General features: G+C 35.3%; 1 protein-coding gene and 1 long non-coding RNA gene across 3 annotated transcripts; both read right to left on the reverse strand.

Moving 5' to 3' along the window:
• Window positions 1-6,574: 6,574 nt before the first annotated feature.
• si:ch211-117l17.4 lies at window positions 6,575-11,251 on the reverse strand. Of its 2 annotated transcripts, XR_012398204.1 has the most exons (8): window positions 11,122-11,251; window positions 10,177-10,239; window positions 9,905-9,972; window positions 9,631-9,699; window positions 9,279-9,426; window positions 8,981-9,136; window positions 8,736-8,828; window positions 6,575-7,464 (listed from the first exon to the last, which is right to left on the reverse strand). It is a non-coding gene; the product is annotated as a si:ch211-117l17.4 (long non-coding RNA). The 2 variants fall into 2 exon arrangements; XR_659588.5 differs by lacking the exon at window positions 9,905-9,972.
• Window positions 11,252-13,561: 2,310 nt separating this feature from the next.
• si:ch211-117l17.6 lies at window positions 13,562-25,633 on the reverse strand. The gene is made up of 5 exons (XM_001923553.9): window positions 23,199-25,633; window positions 23,026-23,112; window positions 21,994-22,040; window positions 17,450-17,616; window positions 13,562-14,064 (listed from the first exon to the last, which is right to left on the reverse strand). Exons 1-5 carry the CDS (start codon window positions 23,297-23,299, stop codon window positions 13,885-13,887), a joined length of 582 nt encoding a protein of 193 aa, XP_001923588.6. The 5' UTR covers window positions 23,300-25,633; the 3' UTR covers window positions 13,562-13,884.

Consider the following 25,633-nt stretch of genomic DNA (forward strand, 5'->3'; position numbering starts at 1 on the left):
ATGCGATACTGTAGTCTGTAATGCGGATCGAGTGCTTTTATAAAATGACAAAAGCCCACATCTCCAATCTCCAAAAACGGCTGCAAATCTTTAGCAATAAACACCCGCACTGCCTTTGTTGTTTTTATGTGTCTCTCAGAACCAGTTGGGTATGTTTGCTTGTAAGATTCAGCGAGGGATTGTTGCTATTTGTAAGACTTTATTACCTTCTCTGCTATCCTGCCTTTAGACAGTGATATTGCTGGGTGATGGCACTGCAGATGTGCAGTCATGGTTATACGTGTAAAACAATACTTGCACACAGTTATTTCTTGTTCACCGTTTTTTCTTTTATTGGCATTATTCTTACCGGCAAAACCGAAATGTCCTCACACCGCAGATTTGAAAGACGCCGGCGCTTACTCGTACTGTTGTCTCACTTTGCCGGCACTTCCTTGTACTTTTGCCTCAGCCTCACTTCACCGCCGCTCACAATGTTAAAGTGTGGAATGATGGTCGAGCGCCCCCTAACTTTAGAGCAAAGTGATTGGATATTTACTCGCGGGGAGGAGTTTCCTCATCTCAGCTCATGGATTTACAGGCACACACAGTCCATTCGGGCAGATATGAAACGCACATAAATTATTTAAACCCAAAACCGCGAGAAAACCAAAATTCACAAGCGCTTATTGAACCGTGGAGGTCGTACCATACGGTTCAATATTATATTGAGAACCGTGGCATACCTAATGTCAAATAACAACGTCAAATGACATTGATATTTGGTTGATTTTAAGTTGTGTTGGAAAGTGGCTAAAATCCGACACCAAGCCAACATCTTAAACCAATGTCATATTAACATCAAATGCTGACGTTTATTCGTTTAAAATCTAACATCTGATAGACGTCATAGTGGTATTGTTCACAAAACTTCAAGGTGTAACATGATTAGACCTTGGACGTTGGACATTGATTCGGCCTGACGTTTAGTTCTGATGTCAACCCGATTTTCATTTTCAAACTAAATGCAACATCGCCACAACGTTGGGGTGCAAAGTCAATCTGATGTCCAGTGCCTGCTGGGGAACTTCACTCACAAACCAAAAATACACAGTTTTATTCCTATCTGGATTCTAAATGTTTTTACTAAGGAATTTGCTCATATATTACGCTCCTAATAATTATATACAACATTTTATTAAGCAAAATAACAAATTGTGTTTGCAGTATTTTCTGAACTATGGAGTGATTAAATAACATAACATCACTTCTAATAACCTTTTCTAAGATTTACTTCTGTGCACCCTCATTTGATTATTTAGTATATATTGCTTATTTTTCTCGCATTTTGGTCTGTAGTGTCTTGGTTCAATGTGCATTGATCAATATTAAAAGGATTCGCAAGGATCCTTGAAATCCTTGAAATTTTGTGAATCTGAAGGGAAAAATGTCAATACCCTGGAAAGTTGTGGAAAATAAATATACACAGATACAGGTTCTTATAAGTACTTGAATTTATTCTGTGTTGGAATAAATTTAAAAAAATGTTAAAAAATGTATGGAAAAGGTTCCATATAATTTATTATGGTTCATTAATGTGTTATTTTGCCAACACTTTTCTGCATTCTTGCTTACTGCACATTATGTGTTGCTTATCATGTTTTACACATAGTTTTTTACTTGGTCATGACTTTCACATGCCCATGAAACTTCTGATAATCTCTTCCCTAAATATTTTATTTAATACAACATTTTAAATTGAATTACTTTGAATTTGAAATGCTTTGCTTGTTAGGATAATGCAAGAAAAACATAAAGGCATATTCATAAACCTTCAAACTTCTGGTTAAATGAACCTGTGAGCTCTTTTCAATGGAATCCATGCAAAAAATGTATTATCAAATCATTTAAAAATGCAGTATAGGATGTGTTATGTTCATTAGTTTTACACAAAACAGAAATATGACAAATATAATATCAGATCTCTCTCATGGCTAAGAATAAATGAAAGAATTTTTTATTGCATTTTCCAGTACTGGGCTGGGGCTAAAATGGCATCCACTGTGTAAAACATATGGTGGAACAGTTGGCGGTTCTTTCCGCTGTGGTGACCCCTGATAAATAAGGGACTGAGCCGAAAGAAAATAAATGAATTTTTTCTTGTAAAGTTGTGTTTGACACATGAAAACTGTAGCAATATATCTTACAGGAGAACACTGTGTAATGTGTCACACAATATATTGCATCTGTGAGAGTTCTGGAACTTGAAAGTACTTGAAAGGTCCTTGAGTTTGAAGTTAACCAAGGTGTGGGAACCCTGTATTAAGTAACTTTCTCCATATGTTGACTTCTCCATAAATGGGTATTGTCAGCCGAGTGTTGACACTGGTCTCCATGTGTTAGTGTGTAAATCCTCACTGTCACCTGACCAGCGCACATACTTTCACACTCTCTGCTTCTCCATTGTGCGCAATTGAGTAATTTTCTGCCTCAGGCGACGCCAGCGCCTTTGAACATTACTCATTTCCTTTCAGTATGTGTTTTAGGCCACAGATAATAGGCAGATTGGCAGCAAGATTGGTGGACGTGACTGAAAGTGGGTAACTCTCAGATTGATGAAACGTTTGGCCAATGATCGGATGCCTTTGCAATTAATTTCCTTTTGGCTGTGTTACAACATGATTTCACATCAGTCTCAATTCTGAGTGACAACATGTTGTGTTGAGATGAGAAAGGAAGGTATAGGAAGTATAAAATAATGTTGGATTTAATTATTCGTGCAATATGCTACATTCGATTATTACATGACTCTGGAATACTTGATTCTGATTGATCAGTCGCGAGATAATCCCAGATAACAACCGCTAAATAACACAGGCTCACCATCAGTGCCTCATATACATATTTACATGCTTGTCTGTAAAACCACTGTTTTTCACTGTTTGGCACCATCTTGTCACTGAATAATACGTAGGTTAGTGTATATGCTCCATTCCGCCATTTTTGTTTCTATCAGTTTTGCCTTTAAATTATAGGTGGGCATAGATACATTTTTGATCTAGATTAATCTCACTTTAATCTTGGAATTAATCTAGATTAATCTAGATTAAAATGGCTCATTTGAATTCTGCCAAAGGCATTCAGAATATGTGTGCTACACAAATAATGACTAAAAGTAAGTCTTTGAGAACAGGTTTCTCAAGCCAGGTGGCGCATTAGACCAGGGGCTTATCTCCTGTTTCCAAAATGCATCACAAACTGTTTGAGAAACTGTTCTATTATGATAATTGGTGACAAAAATAAATGATGTTCAATAACTGTTTATTCAGTTAAACATGAATTTTGAACTGTAGGCCTACATAGCTCAAAACAGCGGTTTTTGATCACCTTAGTCCGACTAAAGTCATAACTGTACTACACAGAAATGGAATTAAGACGTGGAGTATGCAGATGTTAGTGGCATTATTGAAGTAAACACCGCAATCAAACTATTACCGTCATGTAGAACTTTTCGCCACATTTTCCGACAAGATCCTCACACACGGCTGTCAGTAAAGGACCGCACACACACACACACACACAAACACACACACACAAACACATTGCAAAATGTGGAAGTCTTTTTCTTTCCATTTGGCGTGCGTTATTACAATCCATAACACTCTTACCAGTCCTTCCTCCTTATTTGTGTCTAATACCCCAGTTTGTCATGGGGCATGGATAAAATGTTCATGAGTGACTGCGAAACTACCGAACTGTAGTTAAAGTCACCCAAAAATACAGTATCTTATATGAAGAAAACTTCACGTAAACACCTTAATTATATTATTGTCTTTTAAGGCAAATAACTAGATCACAGATGTTCATGTAAGCATAGTCAGTAGTGTCTTCAAAGTAAGTGAAAGATCCAGAAGGGCATCCTGCTGATTTGATTCAGAAGGGCACTTTTTTGTCAGAAGGCTCATTGTTTTGATTTTTATTCACCATCATTCATTTAAAAAAGCACCCAGTTCATTTTATTTGTATATGTTTAGTTGAACGCATAAACTCTACAGGTGCCTGATAGTTAGATGTGGAGCTAAAATTAATCAAATTCACTTTAGTGAACTGCATCCATGTTAGCACGTCATGTTTGATGTGGTAATTTCACAGTAGGAATACAAGAAGATTCGAAGACTTGTTCTCGCCACCTACAGTACAATTCAGCCAGGTATACGTTCGCGCTAAAATATCAAGGTGAAAGTCATCATAGTTTGCGTAGAATAGACCCAGCTCCCAACCCAACTTTGAGAATTGATTAGCGGCAATTTTATTTTTGTTACCCGATAAGAATTTTGCGTTAACACAGCACTGCCCACCGCTACTTGACAATAAAGGCCCACCACTACTTTAAATAAAGAATTATTAAACTATTATAGTTCAGAACGATGTATTGTGTCTTTTTTATGTTTTGTGGCAAGTATTAAGTGGGATAAAGTACAACCAGGCGGTTGTTAATATAGAATAAAGACTTATCTTGTAATGGTTTTTGACGCCAATGTAAGATGACAATTTGATGTAATTTTGACATCAAGGTGGGCAACAGATGTCAAATCGATAAGCATTTTGATGGGTTTTTTATGCCATTTTGTTCTCTCCCACTCATCAAACCAAATAATGTGCACCCAGTAATCCTGCAATATTAAAAAAGCATCTTAATCCATTAAGCTCAGTGTAATTTCCAGTGCACTTAAAAACATTGCTGTCTTCATGGCTGAATTACCTTCCCCAAGAAGGCCATAAAGCTGAAGGCGATCCATCATGCATCAGACCACTGTTTTGGTAGAGCCTTAGGTTTATCAAACACAGTTATTCTTAGAATTGCCTTTTTAAGTCTTCAACTTGAGAAAGTCCGTCTTTGTCACAGTGAGGTCAAGCGCTGACAGGGATTATTATTGTATTTTATGGCAACGTCTTTAGCTTCAGGCTCATCTCTATGCATCAGTTAGCTGAAATCAGACATGTGACCAAAACACAGTTGTTCACGGAGCTTGAAAAACGTCTTCTCTGAGTTGGTTTTCTGCTCATAATTAGTCAGGGTTGAATGTGGAGAGTCTAAAAATAGATCTTGTGCTCCTCTGCAATGTTTGTGTGTCTGATCGTAAAGATGGCAGGATTTTTTGGACTCTACATACTGGAGGACTGAAAAGAGATTTACACAACTTGTAAAAATTTAGAAGAGAAAAATTAATGGTGTCATGTATTATGAAATGATTTGGGATCACAATTGGAATTAACTAAATGTCTGATCCAAATGTCAATAACTGTCTAGTATTTTTTGTTGTTGTTGTTTTTATTGTGAGAATGTTTAATAATAATAAAAAAATAATAAAAGTAATAATACACAGCTTATTATTAATATTATTAGACTTTATTAATAAACACTTTATTGGGTACACCTGTACAAAACCTCCTCGTTAATGCAAATTTCTATTTAGCCAATCACATGGCAGCAGCTCAGTGCATTTAGGCATGTAGACATGGTCAAGACGATTTGCTGCAGTTCAGACTGAGCATCAGAATTGGGAAGAAAGGTGACCCAGACGGGCTGGTCTAAGTATTTCAGAAACTGCTGATGTACTGGGATTTTTAACCACAACCATCTTTAGGGTTCACAGAGAATTGTCCGAAAAAGACAAAATATCCAGTGAGCAGCAGTTCTGTGGGCGCAAATGCCTTGTTATTGCCAGAGGTCAGAGGAGAATGGCCAGACTGGTTCCAGCTGATAGAAAGGCAACAGTAAATCAAATAACCACTCATTATAACCGAGGTATACAGAAGAGCAACTCTGAAGGCACTAAACATCCAACCTTAAGGCGGATGGGCTACAGCAGCAGAAGACCACATCGTGTGCCACTCCTGTCAGCTAAAACAGGAATCTAAGGCTACAATTTGCACAGGCTCAACAAAATTGAACCTTAGTAGAATGGAAAAACCTTGCTTGATCTGATTAGTCTCGATTTCTGCTGCGACATTCAGATGGCAGGGTCAGAAGTTGGCATCAACAACAAGAAAACATAGATTCATCATGCCATGTATCTATGGTTCAGGCTGGTGCTAGTAGTGTAATGCACTGTAAAATGTAATTAGTTGACCTTACTTAAAAAAAGTATGCAAACTCGTTGCCTCAAAAAAATTAAGCAAAGTAAACTTAAGATTAGTGAGTTAGAAAAGCTTGTTTTTTTTAAGTGTGCAGTACTATATCAAGTAGTACCACTAACACGTTTTTTTTATGTTCATGTAACTTAATAGCCATGCTTAGTGTTAACTTAATTTTTTCATTTTGTGTTGATTGCTTGATATAAATTTAACCCCACTTAGAATTACTAAATACCTACAACTTAACACTATCAGTTCTGCTCACTCATTTTTTTAAATTCACTTAAATTAAAGAAACCAATTTCCTTTAATGGGTCCTTCTTGGACCCAAACCTGGGCAGCTGCAAAATGTGGCCTTTTCTCTTCCCCATTTATCTATTTTTGCTGTTACTATGTGATAAAGGCAAACACAACACAAACATATAATTTAAAAGAACACTCACGGGTTTGATTCAGCTCCATTACAAAATTTATTCAATGCACATTCAAGTACAAAACAGCAGCTAAACAACAAAGTTGTGGTTTGATTTAACTGTATAAAATGACATGGAAAAATATATAAAAAAATAAAATAAAAACATTTCTGTGAGCTAATTGTATGCATGTCTCCCAATATTAAACAGGTAACTACAGGACGACTTCAGTGCATGCACAATCAGTGCATTTCTGATCAAAACCGAAAGTACAACATACTTTTGTGTCCCAAAGTGAGCAGTCCAAGGATTAAACCAACACAAATAAAAACATCATTAAAAGTTTTCCCAAAACACAAATGTAAACAGGATAACCTTGCTAGGTTATTTTCTGACATTATCATCTAATAACATCTAACAACTCTTTGCAACACAACATGGCACTATTTCCACCATTAGCATACCTGCATAACATGGTAGACTTTAATGGAATATTCTTTTTTTTTTTTCCATTGAGAACGTAAATAAGCGAGAACAATTCCATGAAAGCATCAAACTTTCTCTGATAAGAGGAGAACATTAATGGCTGCAAAGCTTACAAAGTGCTATCTGACAGCCGATGGCTCTTTACTGTTCTAACCCAGAAGACTGTTCTTCAGGAGTTAACAGTTTTGGTGGGAGGTTTTTCTTTACCAGTCCAAGCATCACAGTCTGAATGAAGTTGAGTGTATTTGCCATGCATTTTGGGTATCCAAATGCAATGCATATGTAAGACCAAACAAAGGACAAACTGCCTGAGGCAAGTTTTTAACATGATCCATGAGAATACCTCCCTCCAGAATGATGGCAGTGGAGATGGGCTGGAGGTCCACTGAGCTTTGACCCTCGTGAGGACTACAGTGATGCATTCTAGGGCCTCGTCTCTCTCTGTATCCTAAAAGACACACATTCTTCAGCATTGCAATTTATGCTATTCTAAAACAATCTTTTTTAGTGTTGTAATGTTATCAGAGAATATGGTTTTAAAAATGTTTTCACACTGGATTGTAACAATAAAGCAAACAAAATATATTTGTTATGGTTAAACTAAAGCTAAAAAGGTCTATACATCCTCAAAGAGTGACACTGACTTTTCAACCTACAAAATACATCAATCACTGTACAAAATGTATATTGTATATTGAGCAGATAGAATTACATCTATGTCAACGCAGGTATAGTTTTATGTTCATGCAGACTGTAGGATTACAAATTTAAGAATATGTTTAAGATCTATGGAAGACATTTTCTGCCAAATTTAAGTAATTAAATGACTAAAATGAAAATTAAAACCAGATTAACGATTTCATTAGAGAAAACTGTATGCAAAATGTGTGACAAAATTGACAATGAAATGATTTCATTCTCATGGTGACAGTGCATCATCCCTGTCAAATTGAAAAATATAATGCAATTGGTGATTTCACATTTCATTTTCACTACAGTCTCGAGGCAAGACAGCCAATATTAAAATGAAAAGCCAAACGTGAAAAAGAAACTACAAATAGTTTTACAAAAGCTCTTTATTAACGCTCACGCAATAATAGTGACAACTCAAATTAAAATTGTAAATTTTAGTTTTCATTTTGATTCCTCTTTTATTTTGGTAAAGTGTGTGTGTGTGTGTGTGTCTCTGAGTCTGTGTTTGAACCTGTGAGTGAGTCTTTTTGAATGTGTGAGTGTGTGTGAGCCTGTGTTTAAGTGTGTGTGTGTGTGTTTGTCTCAGTCTGTGTTTGAGTGTGTGTGAGTGTGTGTGTCTGTGTTTGAATCTGTGTGTGTGAGTCTTTTTGAATGTGTGAGTGTGTGTGAGCGTGTCAGTAAGTTTGTGTGTGTGTGTGTGGTGTGTGTCCACCTCCAGGTTGGTGGGTGTGTGTGTGTGTGTGTAAGTGTGTAAAATTTGCAACAAGAAATCTGTGGAGCAGTCATAGAAACTGTAGCAATAGCAATGTCCTTAAGTTATCTGACACTAAGTGTTGGCAATGGAAATGTGTACTTGTCAATAAAATTATATGATATATTTAACCCTTTTGTTGTGCCTTGATCAGGCTTGACTGCAGCAGCTCATGTTCTCAATAAAGAACCCTGCTGAAGAAAGAACCAAGTCTCCTTGTCTTCAATTCTAAGTGTTCTACAAGACCAAACTTTTTCTTATGTGCAAGTACTTACAGAGCAGGTCTTGTAGAATTCACTGGAGTCATCACCGAGTAAAATGGGAATGCCTTTGAGGACAACAGAGCGAAGTACTGTGTCGTCTGGTGTCTAATGATACATAGAGAGAGAAAAGACCAGTTAACAGAGTAATTTGCAAGGCACAAGCAGACAGGAAATAAAATAGGTTGGTCTGGATGGTCTCATTTAGAACTTGATTGATAAACTATCACACAGATCAAAAGCAAAATAAACCTACTTACCATCCAGCTCATGTGCTGCATCAGCTCCCTGAGTTTCTGGCCAACAGTTCCCTATTTTGTTTTGAAAAGTTCAATGAAACGTGGGGCATACTGGTCCAGAGCCTCAAAGAAGTCTCCCTCAAGATTCTTACTGGCAATATTAAACTCAGCAAACACCTGAAAAAGTAGAGAGGAGTGGGTAGGGATGGAGAGGTGGCAGAGGGATTAACATTCCAACAAGTGTTTGGATTTCTAGTCACACACCTTGAATTTATGTTTATTTGCATTATTTTATTGGTTGAGAACAAAAATTGCTTACCTGTCTCTCTATGATATGTGCTAATTGGGTATGTCAAAGAACTCTGGCCACTGTTGTCTTAGCGATGGTGATGCTCCTACAGGCGACAGGATCTCAGTGTCTGCTGTGCTGCCCTCAGTGTCTAATGTTGTGGTGGGTGATGACAATGCTGTTAAATGGAGAGTCACAAGAGGGATGATTTTGACTGTAGCTTTTTCAGGTAAATCAGTTATTTCAGTCAAATTGCAGAGGGCATTATTGGAGTCTTGATCTTCATACTGCAGTTTAAAGTCATACTGCAGTGACAGTTTATCCACCAGTTGCACTTTGAATTCTTCAATGGACTGTGGTCTCTTAATTAAAGTCAACTTACTTATATCATCTTCTGCGATGATGACTCTCAGTAACAACCTCTGGTCCATTTTGAAAACTGTTTGAAAATCTGAAAAGAAAGAAAAGATAATTTTAGCATCAAGCCTAGCAACATAAAAAGACAAAAACACTCAAATGCAGTATCAGATTTGAAATACCAGAGCTATAGGAAAAACTAAATCCTTGCAAAAATCTAATTATCAAGCTTTTAATCAATGAACTTCTTTAAGACAAGTGAATACAGCAGTACAAAAAGTAAATGGTAAATGACTCGCTTATGTGGTTAGACATCAAGGGAACTGTTGTCCTGGGTATGATGGACTATAAATCGAACCCACAGTATCTATAGAGACAGTCCAGAAATACTAATTACATCAAATATTTGAAATTCAAAATATGCATAAAATATTCTGTATGATGAAATATACTATAATGAAATAATTTCAACACAAGATTTTCTTAGCTTTTGTTGTAATCCAATTGCTCTGATGTAAGCATAACTTTTACTTTAGCATGCAATAATAATACAGTTATTAGTTAAAAATACCTTTTATTGCTGGGATTATGGAATGTGTGGATGGATCACCATATGCTTGTGCCTGGAAGGAAACTGTTAAATAAAAATACAACAATTTAGCACAACCAAGTACATGTGAAAGCTGTAACATAGGCCTATAACCCACAATGACAGCTCCCAGTATTAAAATGAACATATTATGTACAAGATGACCTTAAAGAATAATGTAAGGCACTGAGTATGCCAGCAAATATGTTCCCTATCATAGCAGACTATGATAAACTGAGTGTAAAGATCTTTTCAGACAGGTAAACACTCTTGTCTGTAGCGAACCAAGACTGATCTGGGTAGTGGGCACTATGGTAAACATGGAAACAGCACAGCTACGAATATTGACTATGAAGTGCGACGTGTTAAATAAAATAACATTAAGTTAGTTGACTGTGGTGATATCCCCAATCATATGTCGACACAGAGTGGTAACGTTAATCCTGTTTTTGATAAGCACAGACTGTTATTGTTGGTAGCTAAAATTAGCATAGTCTTTACAGACAATTTTAAAATAAAATTATACATCCAGACTTGTTCTGATGTTCTGCCTGAGCTTACAAACAACAGTTATAAAACTCAGGAAACTCCCAAACCGCCGGGATCAGTCTGTCATCATCATGCTAGCTGCTAGTTAGTACTCGATGACAAATGTTACTGACATATGCTGACATGGCAGGTGGGCGCGAGGGACAGTTAACGTTACTGCTACACTAAAGTTTTTCCTCAATTTTAACGTGACAAAAGTCTTGAAAATAATAAAGTATTGACCAAGTTTCATCAAAATATAGTCACGTTATGTCCATAATAAAGTTAGCTAGCGTTAGCCGACATTACTACACACATCATTACTAGCAGGCACAAAACACTGGCGCTGACACAGAAACAAAACGATCTGCGCAAGGGTAAATTAAAATATTTACTCACCAAATGAGTGTGCCAAGCACAAGAATCGCTGTTATGCTGACGATAATCACAAGTGCCGTTGAAGCGATGTTTAGGTCCAGCTCAATGATATCCAGCTTCATCTACCGTTTGCAAAATTACGAATCCCGCCACGCCAAGACCCGCCTTACGAAGCAGCTTGATTGGTTGGGGATGATTGATTGATCTGCGCATGCCCACAGTGTCATAAACTTACTTTTTCTAAATTAATCCAGCTCAAGCAGACTGAGCTGGTAAGATTTTTCAACCTCAAAGTACAAGTAACTTACTAAAAGTGAGTGTTAATAGCAGGTTGATAAAAATTGATTAAGGTCAATTTAATATTTTTAATTAAATACCATGTTTGCTTTTACAGTGTGCTGTGTGGGATATTTTCTTGACACACCCATTAGTATCAATTGAGCATTGTGTCAACGCCACAGTCTACCTAAACATTGTTGCTGGCCATGTCCATCCCTTTATGACCACAGTGTACTCATCTTCTGATGGCTACTTCTAGCAGGATAACACACCATGTCATAAACCCCGAATCATCTCAGACTGGTTTCTTGAACATCCCAGTGAGTTCACTGTCCTCAAATGGCCTCCACAGTCACAAGAACTCAATCCAATACAGCACTTTGCGGATGTGGTGGAACGGGAGATTTGCATCATAGATGTGCAGCCAACAAATCTGCAGCAACTGTGTGATGCTCTCATGTCAAGATGAACCAAAATCTCTGAGGAATATTTATGGTACCTTGTTGAATCTATGACATGAAGTTTAAGGCAGTTCTGAAGGCAAAAAGGGGTCCAACCCGGTACTAGTAAGGTGTACCTAATAAAGTGGCCGGTGAGTGTAAAGTATTGGTGTACAGCACTGGTGACATTTCTTCCAAATGCAAAACAAAATTGTTGTCATTTAAAGATTTAGAAACATGTTTATATTAATTTTGCATATTACAATAGCATGGTATTCAGGAGAAGTATTTGTATAACATTTTCAACTCTGAATCTGGTCTTTACTAGAACTATGTTAAGCTTCTTTGACAAAATCTACATTGTCAAAAGCGCTATAATAAATAAACATGAATTAAATTGAATTGAATTTGGCAGAATAACCCTGATTTTCATAAAAACAAATGTGAACTTAAAAAATATGTCATCCATCATCATATGCTGTATAGTTTTAGGTGGACGACTTTAAAAAAGTTTTAATCCAATGTGTGAGTGAGTGTGTACTTGCCTATGTGGTTTACGGGGACAAAATCATATAATGACATGGCCATGACCTGTAGGAGTAACCAGACTGATCTCACAAGGAAATGTAACTTTTACGTTTTGTACGTTTAGTGGCTAATACAAGTTTAGTCATACAAAGATAAATGATTTTAAAAAGGAGGCATGGGACCCAACCCCACCCCTAAACCCAACCGTCATTGGGGGATGAGCAAATCGTACTCAATTGCACAAATAAGATCATACAAATTTATATAAATTAGCCACTAAATCAAAAAGTTACGAAATACTGTGAGATTGCGTCGGAGCCACAATCTTAAAGTGGTTTATAAGGACATGCCCAGTGTCCTTGTTATTCGAAATGATTAATAATCAAACATAGTGGAATCTTTTGACATTCAAAATTGTGTTGATTGTGTTTAATTGTGTTAAATTGTGTTGCGTTTAGGGGTGGGGTAAGATACAATACAATAATCATTTTTTACTGTATAAAATAATGAAAAACCTGTACAAAAGCACGCACATCCCTCTTAACTGGGTGCTCAGCCAAAAATCGCACAAGGTGCAAAGTAAATATTCATCAAAGGCGGCAACACCAAAACTCCAAAAATACGAATTTATTAAATTAAAAAAGCTTTGTGTCAGCTTTGGTGTTGCGGTCTTTGATGAATATTTACTGTATAAAATAGGCATTTGAAAAAAATGTTATTAATATGTCATTAATGTTACTATTAAGTAGAATGTTTTCTCATTTTTTGTTAGTTTGGTCATGGGAATGTATTAGCAATTTTTATAGTAAGATATTATTTTATTTTGTCAACCTTTTATTATTCTTGAATTCCATACATTTACACAGATAAAGCCATTAAAATGTCAAACAAGTACATTTATGAATTTTAACACAGGCGCTATAATATCAAATTAAAGTATAAAAGTCAACCGTGTTACCATCATCACCTCTGTTACCTTTGCAATGGCGTTCCAATTTAGCTTATTTATTTCACCTATACCGCATGTCTTTTGACTGGAGGAAACTGTAACACTTATTATTAGTATTGTTGTTATTATTTTTCTTATATGCATATTAAAGTTTGAAATAAGGTCCCACATGTCTTCTCAATTATGTCTTTAAAATTTTTAGCATAATTAAAATAATAATTAAAAACTATAAAAGACCACACACACACACACACAAACACAAAAACATGTGACTCAAACACTAGTCATGTTTATTTTGCCCTAGAACAACTTTTCTGAAATCGAATTTGACTTTCAAAACTATAATTTATAGAAAAGCGCCCATTTCAAAAAACAACCAGCTCATCTCTCCTCAACCTCCATTCTAGATGATTTCCGTTTTACTTCTTCTCATTCATCTTATCAATCAAACACAATCAAGTCGAGCGTCTGCAAGCCACGCTTTCTGTTCTCCTCAGTCATTTCCTCTAAACCACGTGCCCACAGCATGTCCTCTTTCAGTGTGCCAGCTCATTCAGAAGTGCTTTTTCAGGGAATGAACTTTCAGGTCTACATTGGGTTCCTGCTCATGTTCCTCAGGTTCTGAAAAGCTTCAGATTTGAGGAAGCGTGGACAAGAGTCTTCCTCCATCAGTCTGTACACAAGCTTTTCTGCCTTGTCAAAACACCCGAGGTCAGGCTTGGCCAACGATCTCTTGATCTCCTCGCGAGTGCAATGGTCAATGTTGACCTTTAAAAAAAAAAAGGAACATTTACATCTCAGGGAGATTATTGGAGCAAATTTAAATCTGCAGTGACATTTACACTGGTGTTTAGTTTGAGAAGCCAATAGCAAATGCAAACATTCTGGTTAGTTTTTGACCTATATTGTTAAAGGAATATTTTAACAACAAATGACCGATTATTTCACGCTGGAGTGGTTCTAAGTGATAATGACTTTCTTTCTCCAGTTGAACACAAAGCAAGATTTTCTGGGGAATGTTGGAAACCAGCAACCATTGACATCCAAAATTATTATGGAAGTCATTGGTTGTTTTTTTTTACCTCAACATTTTTCTAAATATCTTCTTTCGTGTTCAACAGAAGATAGAGCCTCTGACAGGTTTGGAACAAATGGAGGATTTGTAAATGGTGACAACTTTTTTTTAGATCAAATATCCCTTCATAGTCCATGCAGCAGCAAAATGTACACTGTTTGTTTTTCTAGAGCACATTGTTACTCTTTAGGTGAGCAACTAATCCATGTAAATCAATCCACTGACAAAAATGTTTGTTTTGGTAATCTTCTACCAAAGTCTGACCATTTGCATTTGGAGTGGCGGTTCTTCTGTTGACATCAGTTTGCCCCTTCAGCCACACTATTTTTGGCCACTTCTCTTTTATTGCATAATAAAACATGATCATATTTATAATGTATTCATTTTGTAAATAAAAGATGATAATTGATCTTTATCACCTTTAGTTTTTTTCTATTGGACACAAAAGAAGATATTTTGAAGAATGTTTATAGTATTTTATAAGTTCTATAAAAGTCACTGGTTTCCAACATTTGAAATATCTTTTGTGTTCAACTGAAGAAAGAAACATACACGGGTTTGGAACCATTGCATCTTTAAATTAGTTTTTACTTTAGTACTATTTTTAAATTTCTGTTCATTTCAGTTTAGTTTTACTTAATTTATTTAATGGGTTGATCACACAGACTTTATTTTGATGGTTCGTTTGTTGAATTTAAGTTACATTGCATCTACATGCCAGCTAATTCTCATTAGATTATTAGTAGACTGTTAGATTAGGGTTAGGGTTGAGGTTAGGGTTAGTGTAAGTTGACATGTACTTGCAAAGTTTTTTTATAGTCAATTAAATATCTGTTGAAGGAGCAGTATCAGTAGATATTACTAATACTCAAATGGACCATCAAAAAAAAGTGTTAACAATGGTTTTGTTACTTTTAGTTAAGTTTTTATTATTTTTAACACTTTTCTATTTATTTTTTTATATATAATTTCAGTTTTAGTTTTGATAATATATCAAAGTTAAAGGTCCTATGAAGTGCATTAAAAATGTGCATTTTTTTATTCGATATTTGTCATAATCTTAACTGAAAAACAGAGAGGGCGGGACATAGTGTAGCTCTTCCACTTTCAAAAGAGCAGCCAAAAGCATTTCGTTTTACCTGCCAGTGAGAGTGGTTGAGCTCAAGTGCATCAAATAAAAAGAAAATAGCTGCGTTTCATTTTAGAGGCTAAATTATCCGAAGGATGAAGACTTGTTTAATCCATACATGTACAGATAAAAATGTAAACGGTCTATAAAATCACTTTTTAGTAAGACACGTCATACTCATTTTGTTTTTAACATGTTTTTTTAAGATATCCAAGTAAAATAAACCTATTTCATACATTTAATCCGGAGTTTTCTTTTAAAAACATTCTGCCGTTATCAGCGCACAATGAGTCTTTGGATGTTCGAGGCGGCGAAGGATCCATTGGTTGTGTCCTTCATTACCTTGAAAACGAAGGACGTATTTAAAGGAGTCTTCAAATTTGTTTTGAAATGATACAGCCTAAATCACGCCGTGATGACGCGATACTGCAATTTGATACCAATCGGTACTGAAAAATTAAAAAACGTCCATTTCCTGCTAACATTGAGCGGGTTCTTAAACAGCGCTGATTTGCCATTGTGTTCACATGCTCAACAGAAATGAGTGTGATTGGTTGTCAGTTGAATTAAAATGCTTAATACTTCATAACTTGCGACTCGTATTTTTCTCCCTGTTAAAGAACGTCCTCAAATGTTAGCGGGAAATTGACGTTTTTGACATTCCAGTACCGATTGGTATCGAATTCCAGTATCGTGACAACACTAGTGACGTGAAAAAAATGTTGATACGTTTGAGCGGAAATGACAAACTACAAGCTTTACATGTTTATATATTGGTTTTCTAAACTGGAATTTTGTCATTGTTTTGTGCCACACTGGCTTATAGATATCCTTGAAGACTAACATACTGATGTTAACATTTAAAAAACTTTATTTTAATTTCACTGCACCTTTAACAAAACACGTCCAGTGTTGACCAGAGCAAAGTTTAGTGTTTACACAGTTTGCACAAACAGGGATGGACAGTATTAACGTAACATGTATTTTAAATATGTATTTTAAATACAAATTAGCATATTGTAATTTGTATTTTATAGGGTTTATGAAAATGGCTGAATATGTTGTATCAAAATACTTTAGTGTCTAATATTTTTGTATTTTTAAAATATTGTAATATACTTTGTAAGAAGTCTGTCAAGATATTATATACTGTACAGTTGAAGTCAGAATTATTAGCCCCCCTGAATTATTAGCCCCACATTTCTAAACATAATAGTTTTAATGACTCATTTCTAATAACTGATTTATTTTATCTTTTCCATGATGACAGTAAATAATATTTGACTCGATATTTTTCAAGACAATCTATACAGCTCAAAGTGACATTTAAAGGCTTAACTAGGTTAATTAGGCTAACTATAGGCAGGTTAGGGTAATTAGCCAAGTTATTGTATAATGATGGTTTGTTCTGCAGACTATCAGGGAAAAAATATAGCTTTTTTTTTAATTGTTACATTTTTAAATTATATAAAAAAAAAACTGCTTTTATTCTAGCCAAAATAAGTTAAATAAGACTTTCTCCAGAAGATAAAACATTATCAGACATACTGTGGAAATTTTCTTGCTCTGTTAAACATCATCTGGAAAATATTTAAACAAGAAAAAAAATCAAAGGGGGGCTAATAATTCTGACTTCAACTGTATATTGTGAATTTTGTATTTTATTTTAGTTAACAAAATGTATAGATTTTTTTGCCAGTTTTAGTCTTGGATGTGGTTTTCATTTACTGAAATAACCTTGTTTGGAACAAGTGACTAAATGATGATCGAATGTTTCTTGTTGGGTGAACTCTTCCTTTAAAGCAATGTTTCCTCAAATGTTTTAAGTTTCCTGAATCGCTTGAGTTTAACAGTCTGTTATGCAATGGCATTTCCCTTCGTCATAATGTACTGTCACAATTTGAAAAGATCCTACTGTATTTAATTCTTCAGTGTCTGCACATACTGACCTCTTTCTGAGCTGTAGAATGGAGGAATGTTTTGTAGATCTCTGCTGCTTTGCTTGAGAGTTTTCCCGTTGATCTGATCTGCTTGTATTCTCTGCAGGCAAGCCAAAACTCAATGTTCTCCGCACTAAACTCAGACTGCAGGAATGACTGAAAGGCGGCAAGGTAGTCTGTTAAAGAAAATATATTAAATTTAGAATAATAAAGAATCAATACACCCATCTCTGAGTTAATGTTTGTGAGAAGTGTTAATTTTGCTAGCGTACATTATTATTCTTTAGGTAAATAATTAATCCGCGCAAATAAATCTGCTAAATTTTTTTTTTTGTTTTTGTAATCTTAAATCAAATTCTGAGCTTTGCTTTTGGAGTCGTGGTCCTTCTGCTGACTTATTCTTGAATGTTCTATGAATATTCTTAGCCATGCCCCTCTTACCGTTAGTTTATTATTAGAGAATGATGAGCAAAATGAAAGCCCCGCTGCCTACTCTGAATTCTGTAATTCTCGTATAAATTCTGTAATGTCGAGTTCAGACTGCATGATTTAAGCTCCTATTTTGACTCGCCGACAGGTTTAGAAAAAACGCAGCCAAATGCCCGAAATGAGCAAGTGCTCATTCACGCAAGTAAAAATCACACAGTATGAACTGTTAAAGACATGATCTGAGAGAATCGCAAATGAGTCGACCATGACGGTGCAGATATTTAGCATGCTAAATATCTGGGGCTGTCTGCGATTCAAAATCCTGCCGTGTGAAATGAATTTAGACTGAAAATAACATCAGCGATTACCTTCAGCCATTGAGAGAGCAGCATCCACTATAGATATCTGCAGACCAGCGGAAGGTTGAGGGAGAAGTTAAAAGGGCTTCATTTTGGACCTATTTACACTCAAGAAATGAAGGAAAAACTAGTGGAAATTTAGCAGGAGCACCCGTGCCTGTTTGACAGGTCATCTGAACAATACCACAACAGGGTAAAAGAAGTAACTAATTGCTCTCAAAAGCCAAGGTAAGCAAAATAAGTATTTTCTACCCGACTAAAGGCTTCTTTCTCATTTTGTAGTTAATAACAAAAGATATACTGTACTATTAGACCTTGCGTTGTTTCCATGTCACTTCTCGTGACATGTGTATGGTTGTGAGACGTAGTTTTTGGACCAAGACAACGTTGTCGGCGATTCCTACTTTTTTAAAGTTATGCAGTGTGAAATCCCCTGTTGTCGATCCATCTTGCAATGTAAACACAGCAGCAACAGTCCTTCTGTTGATGTCAGTTTGACAGCTTCAGCCATAATATTCCTAGCTACGCCCCTCTTACCGTTAGTTTGCTATGAGAGAATGATGCGCAAAATGAAAGCCCCACCACCTACTCAGTATTTCGATTAGATTCTGTTAGATTGTGTCCTAGATTGTGTTTAATTGTATTTTAATCTGAGGAACAACAACAAAAAATGTGATTATTTAATAATAATAATTCATTATATTTGTAGATGGTGCCTTTCTTGACACCCAAGGTCGCCTTACAATAAGCATCAACAACCATGCTAGAACAAATTAAAACAAGCAATAAAACATTACCAAATTGGTATAAACACACATCGCGAATATAAAATAAGATGATAAAAACATGCAAAAAAAATTGTTAAAGGAAAGCCTGCTTAAAAAGATGGTTCTTTAGACGAGATTTAAGTTTGTCAAGACTGTCACTGCTCCTTTGATCCAGGGGAAGCGAGTTCCATAGCCAAGGAGCTGTAGAGCTAAAAGATCCCATTGTGCTTAATCGAGTGTGAGGTGGTACCAGGGAGTAAGAGTTAGCTGATCTAAGATCGGTAATATATATTGAGGAGCGAGATTTTATAGTGCTTTAAAAGTTAAAAGTTAAAAGTAATATTTTAAAATCAATACGAAGCTTTACTGGAAGCCAGTGAAGCTGATTAAGGAGTGGTGTGACATGCTTGTGAGATGGAGTCCTAGAGATGACACAAGCTGCATGGTTCTGAACCAGTTGAAGTTTATGGAGAAGTTTAGAAGGAAGCCCAGAAAGAAATGCATTACAGTAGTCAAGACGTAAAGTAACTAATGCGTGGATAAGAATTGCTGTGTTATTGGTTGTGAGAGAAGGGCAGAGACTGCGATATATCGCAGGTGGAAATATGCAGTACATGTAATATTATTAATGTGATCTTCAAATGTAAGTGTGCTATCCAAGATGACATTTAAACTCTTTACCTTCACAAAATAAAGAATTGTGCTATTATCAATGTCTACTTGTATTATGAATTAAAGAAGACACCCTTCTGAACTTACACTGAAATCTTATATCTTGTCAAGCAAATTAGAAACAAGAATCAATTTATGACCTACTGTATAGCAAAGAGTTGTACACATTATACACTTTAATCTTTGATTCAAAAACATGTTTATTATAATTTACTAGTTATTTTTCCCACATGGATATCTTCCTGACATCACAAAATAACAGATGAAAGCAAACAAAAGTGTGGACGCATACTGTACATTATTATTTATTTATTCATTTTTGTAAATAATACAAGTGTACGTAGTTTTGCTGTAAGGGTTGCATTTCTTTTATGTTCTGTCGATGAACTTACTATCAACAAATATTCACAGCTGCTGCGCATATACACGTTAATGTTACGGTTGTTTATTCTGCCAGAACGCAAGTAAAGACTTGGATTATTGCAAATCAAGATGGAGATTTCATTACAGCAGTTACGCCGCAGGGCAGATCATTTTATTCTCCTGGATTTTGTATAAGTGTGTTTGTGTTTGTATCAGATTTTTTATAACACATTAACATATAATACACTTAGCTACATGTTGGCCTGTGTATAATTTTTATATTTATAATAAAAGGATTCCTATGTAGAAAAATCACTTCCTGCCCTCGTGCATCATCAATGACATCATGTGAAATGACCTATACTAGATTATACCCATATGATAAAAGTATATAAAGTATAATATTTATATACTTTTATCATATGGGTATAATCTAGTATATCTATATCTATCTACATATATATCCGCTGTGGCAACTCCTGATATATTAGTGACTAAGCCGAGGTAAAATAAATTAATTATGACATATGATCACTTAGATCAGAATAAATAAGGCATTATTTCAAAAATTGCCTTTAACATACACACACACTTGTATGAGATAGTCTTGTAGCCTCATCTCACGAGGAAACGTAAGTATTTTACGTTTTGTCAGTTTAGTGGCAAAATCATATGAATTCGTTCGAGTTGAGTCATACAAAAATGTACGATTTTAAAAAGGAGGCGTGGCACCCAACCCCAACCATCATTGAGTGATGAGCAAATCGTACTAAATTTTATTAACTAGATCAGACGAATTCATACGAATTAGCCACTATCAAAAAGTTACAAATCGCCGTGAGATTCTGCGAAAAATCTGCAAAGTAGTCAGATTAATTTATTTTTTTTACAATTATTATAGATGTTTTAAAACTGTAAAACCCCTCACTACACACTTTATACACTTCTCTCAGACAGGCATTTTTACACTTTTCTTTCTTGTTTAAACACTCTCAAAGTTCAAACCTTCGAAGAAAATAAGATTACCATAATGGCGCCCTACAGCTGCATAACTTCTACCTTCCTTTTACATGTCCAAAAGTTAAACTTTTTTGAATAATGATTAGTGCCTTCCTCTGCTTTTTAGGTACTATAGCTCAGTTGCCTTTGATGGTGCAGAACGTTTCGTCAATATTGCGAGGAGAAAACTTATAAACATATAGTACAGCGCTTCAAAGTCACAATGCTAGCGATCAAAGATTTATGTAAATTTGGCAAGCTGAGCGCATTCTATACTGTATGGAGACACGACACAGAGGAGGATTGATTGACAATGGTCTACAGCCAATCAGGAAGCAGAAAACAATCCGCTATAGAAAAAAAGCATGTCAAATTGCACGAAAAAAATCTGCAAAACTGTAAGGCCACGTATAGTGAACCGCGTTACAGTGAGGGACCACTGTACACATAATATATATCCATAGGTGTAATGTATTTTTTAAAGTAAAAATGCTTATTATATTGCCTTACCCCAGTAACACCCCTAAACCTAAACCTGAAACCTGTGGTAAAATTATATTGATTTAATGACCCTGTTAAGTATGATTTTAACCAGGGGTGTCCAAACTCGAAGCTCCAACCTTATCAAAAACACCTGAACCAGCTAATCAAGCTCTAGATATACTGGAAATTTCCTGCCAGGTGTGTTGAAGCAAGTTGGAGCTAAACTCAGTTGGACACCAGCCCTCCAGGACCGAGTTTGGACACCCCTGATTTTAACTATTTTGAATTACAAGAACACTAAGCAAGTCCTCATAAATCACCTTAGTAACTTATGACGTCATGCACATGTCATTACAGTTTTTTCTTCGTAAACCACATAAGCAAGAACAAGCTCACACATTGGAAGTGAATCTTGTTTTAGGAAAACTTCTGTTTTGTTATATACTTTATATATAAATTAATAATTTGTGGTGGAACTAACCTGTGTTTTCTAGCAGATCAGCCAACTTTTGCCTATGGTCCTGTAATCTTAAAAAAGATCATGCAATTAGATGGACTACTGTCTAAAATACAATATTTTGCCATCCATATTTACATAAAGTACTTATAAACACAATGAAATTAGCCCAAGGTGTGACGTGCTAAGATTTTAAAATATTTATTCAAAAAAACAAATTATCTGTGGAAAATCATTTTCTAAAATTACTAAATTTTCCATCCATAATTCTGCAAAGCATTAAAATAAAACACTTTTGCCCAATTAGGTGAACCTTTGTATGAAGTTTGCACTATTTGTTTACAGTTGAAGTCAGAATTATTACTCCCCCTCCACCCCCCCATTTAATTTTTCCCCAATTTCTGTTTAACGGAGAGAAGATTTTTTCAACACATTTATAAACATGATAGTTTTAATAACTCATTTCTAATAACTGATTATTTTATTGTTGCTATGTGGACAGTAAATAGTATTTGACTAGATTTTTTTCAAAAAACTTCTATACAGCTTAAAGTGACGTTTAAAGACTTAACTAGGTTAATTAGGTTAACTAGAAAGGTTAGGGTAATTAGGTAAGTTATTGAATAAGGATGGTTTGTTCTGTAGACTATCGGGGGGAAAAATAGCTCGAAGGGGCTAATAATTTTGACCTTAAAATGTTTTTTTTTATTCAAAACTGCTTTTATTCTTGCCAAAATTAAAAAAAACAAGACTTTCTCCAGGAGAAAATATATTATCAGACATACTGTGAAAATTTGCTTGCTCTGGTAAACATCATTTGGGAAATATTTAAAAAAAGATTTTTAAAAAATTAGAAGGGGCTAATAATTCTGACTTTAAACTGTAATTAAAACCATTTAAAATCAACTGCTAACTAAATAAAACCTTTTCCATATTCGTAAAAGATTTTTACACATTAAGTACCAATTCAATGATGATTTTAATTTTGAGATTGTGTTAAAATGATTGTATACACATAAATATAAACTATACACATAACAGCACACATAAACTTACGGAGAATGAGAGACTTCAGTCTTTTTCTGAGTCAAAACACATCTGATGTTGCTTTTCTGCTTTTTCCTACTTAACAAAACATCCAGCCTGTGGGATTAAAAAAATGAAAACAACCTCATAAATCCACGTTCAGGAACTTAATGTATTGAAAGAACCTAATAAAAATGATTTACGTTTTTGTCTGATTCTTGTTGCGAATGAGCTCCTTGAATTCGTAGATCCGAATCTTGGAGAAAAGCAGTTTAGGCATCATTGATTGGTAGAAAACATTCATTCAGAACGATCCGCTATGTTTCATGTTTTCTGACGCACTTTTTTCCACCCGGTGTCTTTATAGAAGTCAGGCAGATGAAAATGGGATGTTTTCATACCTGAACATGTTCATGCATATCTCTGGATGCCACTGACGCTATGAAATCCATCATCCATATGACTCATAAAATCACAATGTTAAAGCTCAAGCTTACTGCGGAAATGGAAATATGTTATGTCATAACGAGACCATTTTGGGGTTGCTAGGACAGTACATTTGATTGTGTTTACAAATATGTGAACCATTATCTTTATTAAATTTACATTTTTAAAAAAAATCTTTATTTCATTCATTTATTTATTTTCTTGTTGGCTTAGTTCCTTTATTAATCTGGGGTCACCACAGCGGAATGAACCGCCAACTTATCCAGCACGTTTTTACGCAGCGGTTGCCCTTCCAGCCGCAACCCATTTTTAGGAAACATCCACACACACTCATTCACACACACATACACACTCATACAATTACAATTTAGCCTACTCAATTCACCTGTACCACATGTCTTTGGACTGTGGGGAAAATCGAAGCACCCTGAAGAAACCCACACGAATGCAGGGAGAACATACAAACTCCACACAGAAACGCCAACTGAGCCGAGGTTCGACCCAGCGACCTTCTTGCTGTAAGGCGACAGCACTACCTACTGCTACTATGTTGCCTAAATCTTTATTTAAAATTAGTTATTTTATTTTATTTAGTGTCTTTTTTATCTGGAATAAAAAAAAAACTGATTAAGAAAAACTTACACCATTATTATTAGCCTTCTTGGGAAAACATTTTTAATTGGCTACAGAAACCATTGTTGTGCAATTTTAACCCAATTAACCTAGTTAAGACTGTAAATTGCCTAAAGCTGAATATCCTGTGAAATAACTAGTAAAATAGTATCCAGTGTGTGTCATGTAATCTTGGTAAAATAGTTATTAAAACTATTGTGTTGAGAAAAAAAAACCTTCATGTGTTAACCCATACAGTTGGTCTCAAACTCAATTCCTGAAAGGCCACAGCTCTGCACAGTTTTGCCTCCACCTTAATCAAACACAGCTTATGCAACCAATCAAGGTGTTCACGACTATTTTGAACACCTTGATTATTTGGATCAGCTGTGTTTGATTAGGGTTGAAGTAAAACTGCAGAGCTGCGGCCCTCAAGAACTAAGTTTGAGACCCATTTTAAAAATAATAATAATTTCATAAGGGCTAATAAGTTTGTCTTCAACTGTGCAAGGTGGTGTGGTACAGTTCAAAATGTAATGACAACCAAATATAAACATTTATCTAAAAAAAACTATTTTAACTAAATTGCTGTATAATTTAATGTTACGGCAATTGTGTCAATTTGAAAATTTGTAGAATTGTTTATATTGTTTTTATTAGACTTTTACATTGTGATTTTATATATTAAAAGGTTTTAAACTCTCTACTAAAATCAGTGTGACAAACATAATATGCTGTATATGGCGGCTTAAGTTAGACTTTTAAGTTAGAGTTATTATTGAATTAATAATACAAAGCTTTGTTACTACTTTGTAAAAAGCTATTGGCTTGACACCTACAGTATATAGAAAGTATAGCTGTAGTCAGAATTATGATGTACAAGAGACATCATTGTGGAAAAAATATATAAATTTCTCAGCTTTTATTTTATTTATTTATTTTAAGTCAGAATTAGCCTGGGGAATTAATAATTTCAGTCTTGAATGTATATAACTTCATTCAAATTGATGGGTGCGGATCATTTTGCTGTGGTGAGCCATTATAATGAAGAGAGTAAGTCAAATGCAAATTGTATAACTCTTCATTTATACATGCGATCTGACTTTCAGTTTTACTGATCTTCTTTTATTTTGCTCCTAGGAGACCCAGAAGTCTGGTACCTCACTCACGTCATGCGTTAGGGCTTTCCTTACTGTAATATACCTAAACCACACATTGACGTAAAAAAAGAAAAAAAAAAGAATCAATGGCAGGTAACTGTTGTCTTTCTAATTTTTTATCAAAGAAAGGAAAGAGTTAAAGAGCTCTGCTCTGAGATGCAGCTCATCAATATGGACATACAGTAGTATCCGTGACGTCACCCGTATGTTTCTGAAGAGCTCAAATGAAGCTACAAGTAGGCATGGCCAACCTTCGCTATTTTGCACTGACCGGGTGATGAAAAACAAGTGCAAAAAGGTGAAGCGAGAGTGAAGCTACAGATGCCTGCTAGCATTTTGCTTAGACGGGATTTTCTTTGGGAGAAACGCTTTCTTTATTACTACTTTATTTATTAATACTTTATGACCTGCTGTTCTGA

The sequence above is a fragment of the Danio rerio genome, chromosome 22 (genome assembly GCF_049306965.1).
Source record: "Danio rerio strain Tuebingen ecotype United States chromosome 22, GRCz12tu, whole genome shotgun sequence".
NCBI classification, from domain to species: domain Eukaryota; kingdom Metazoa; phylum Chordata; class Actinopteri; order Cypriniformes; family Danionidae; genus Danio; species Danio rerio.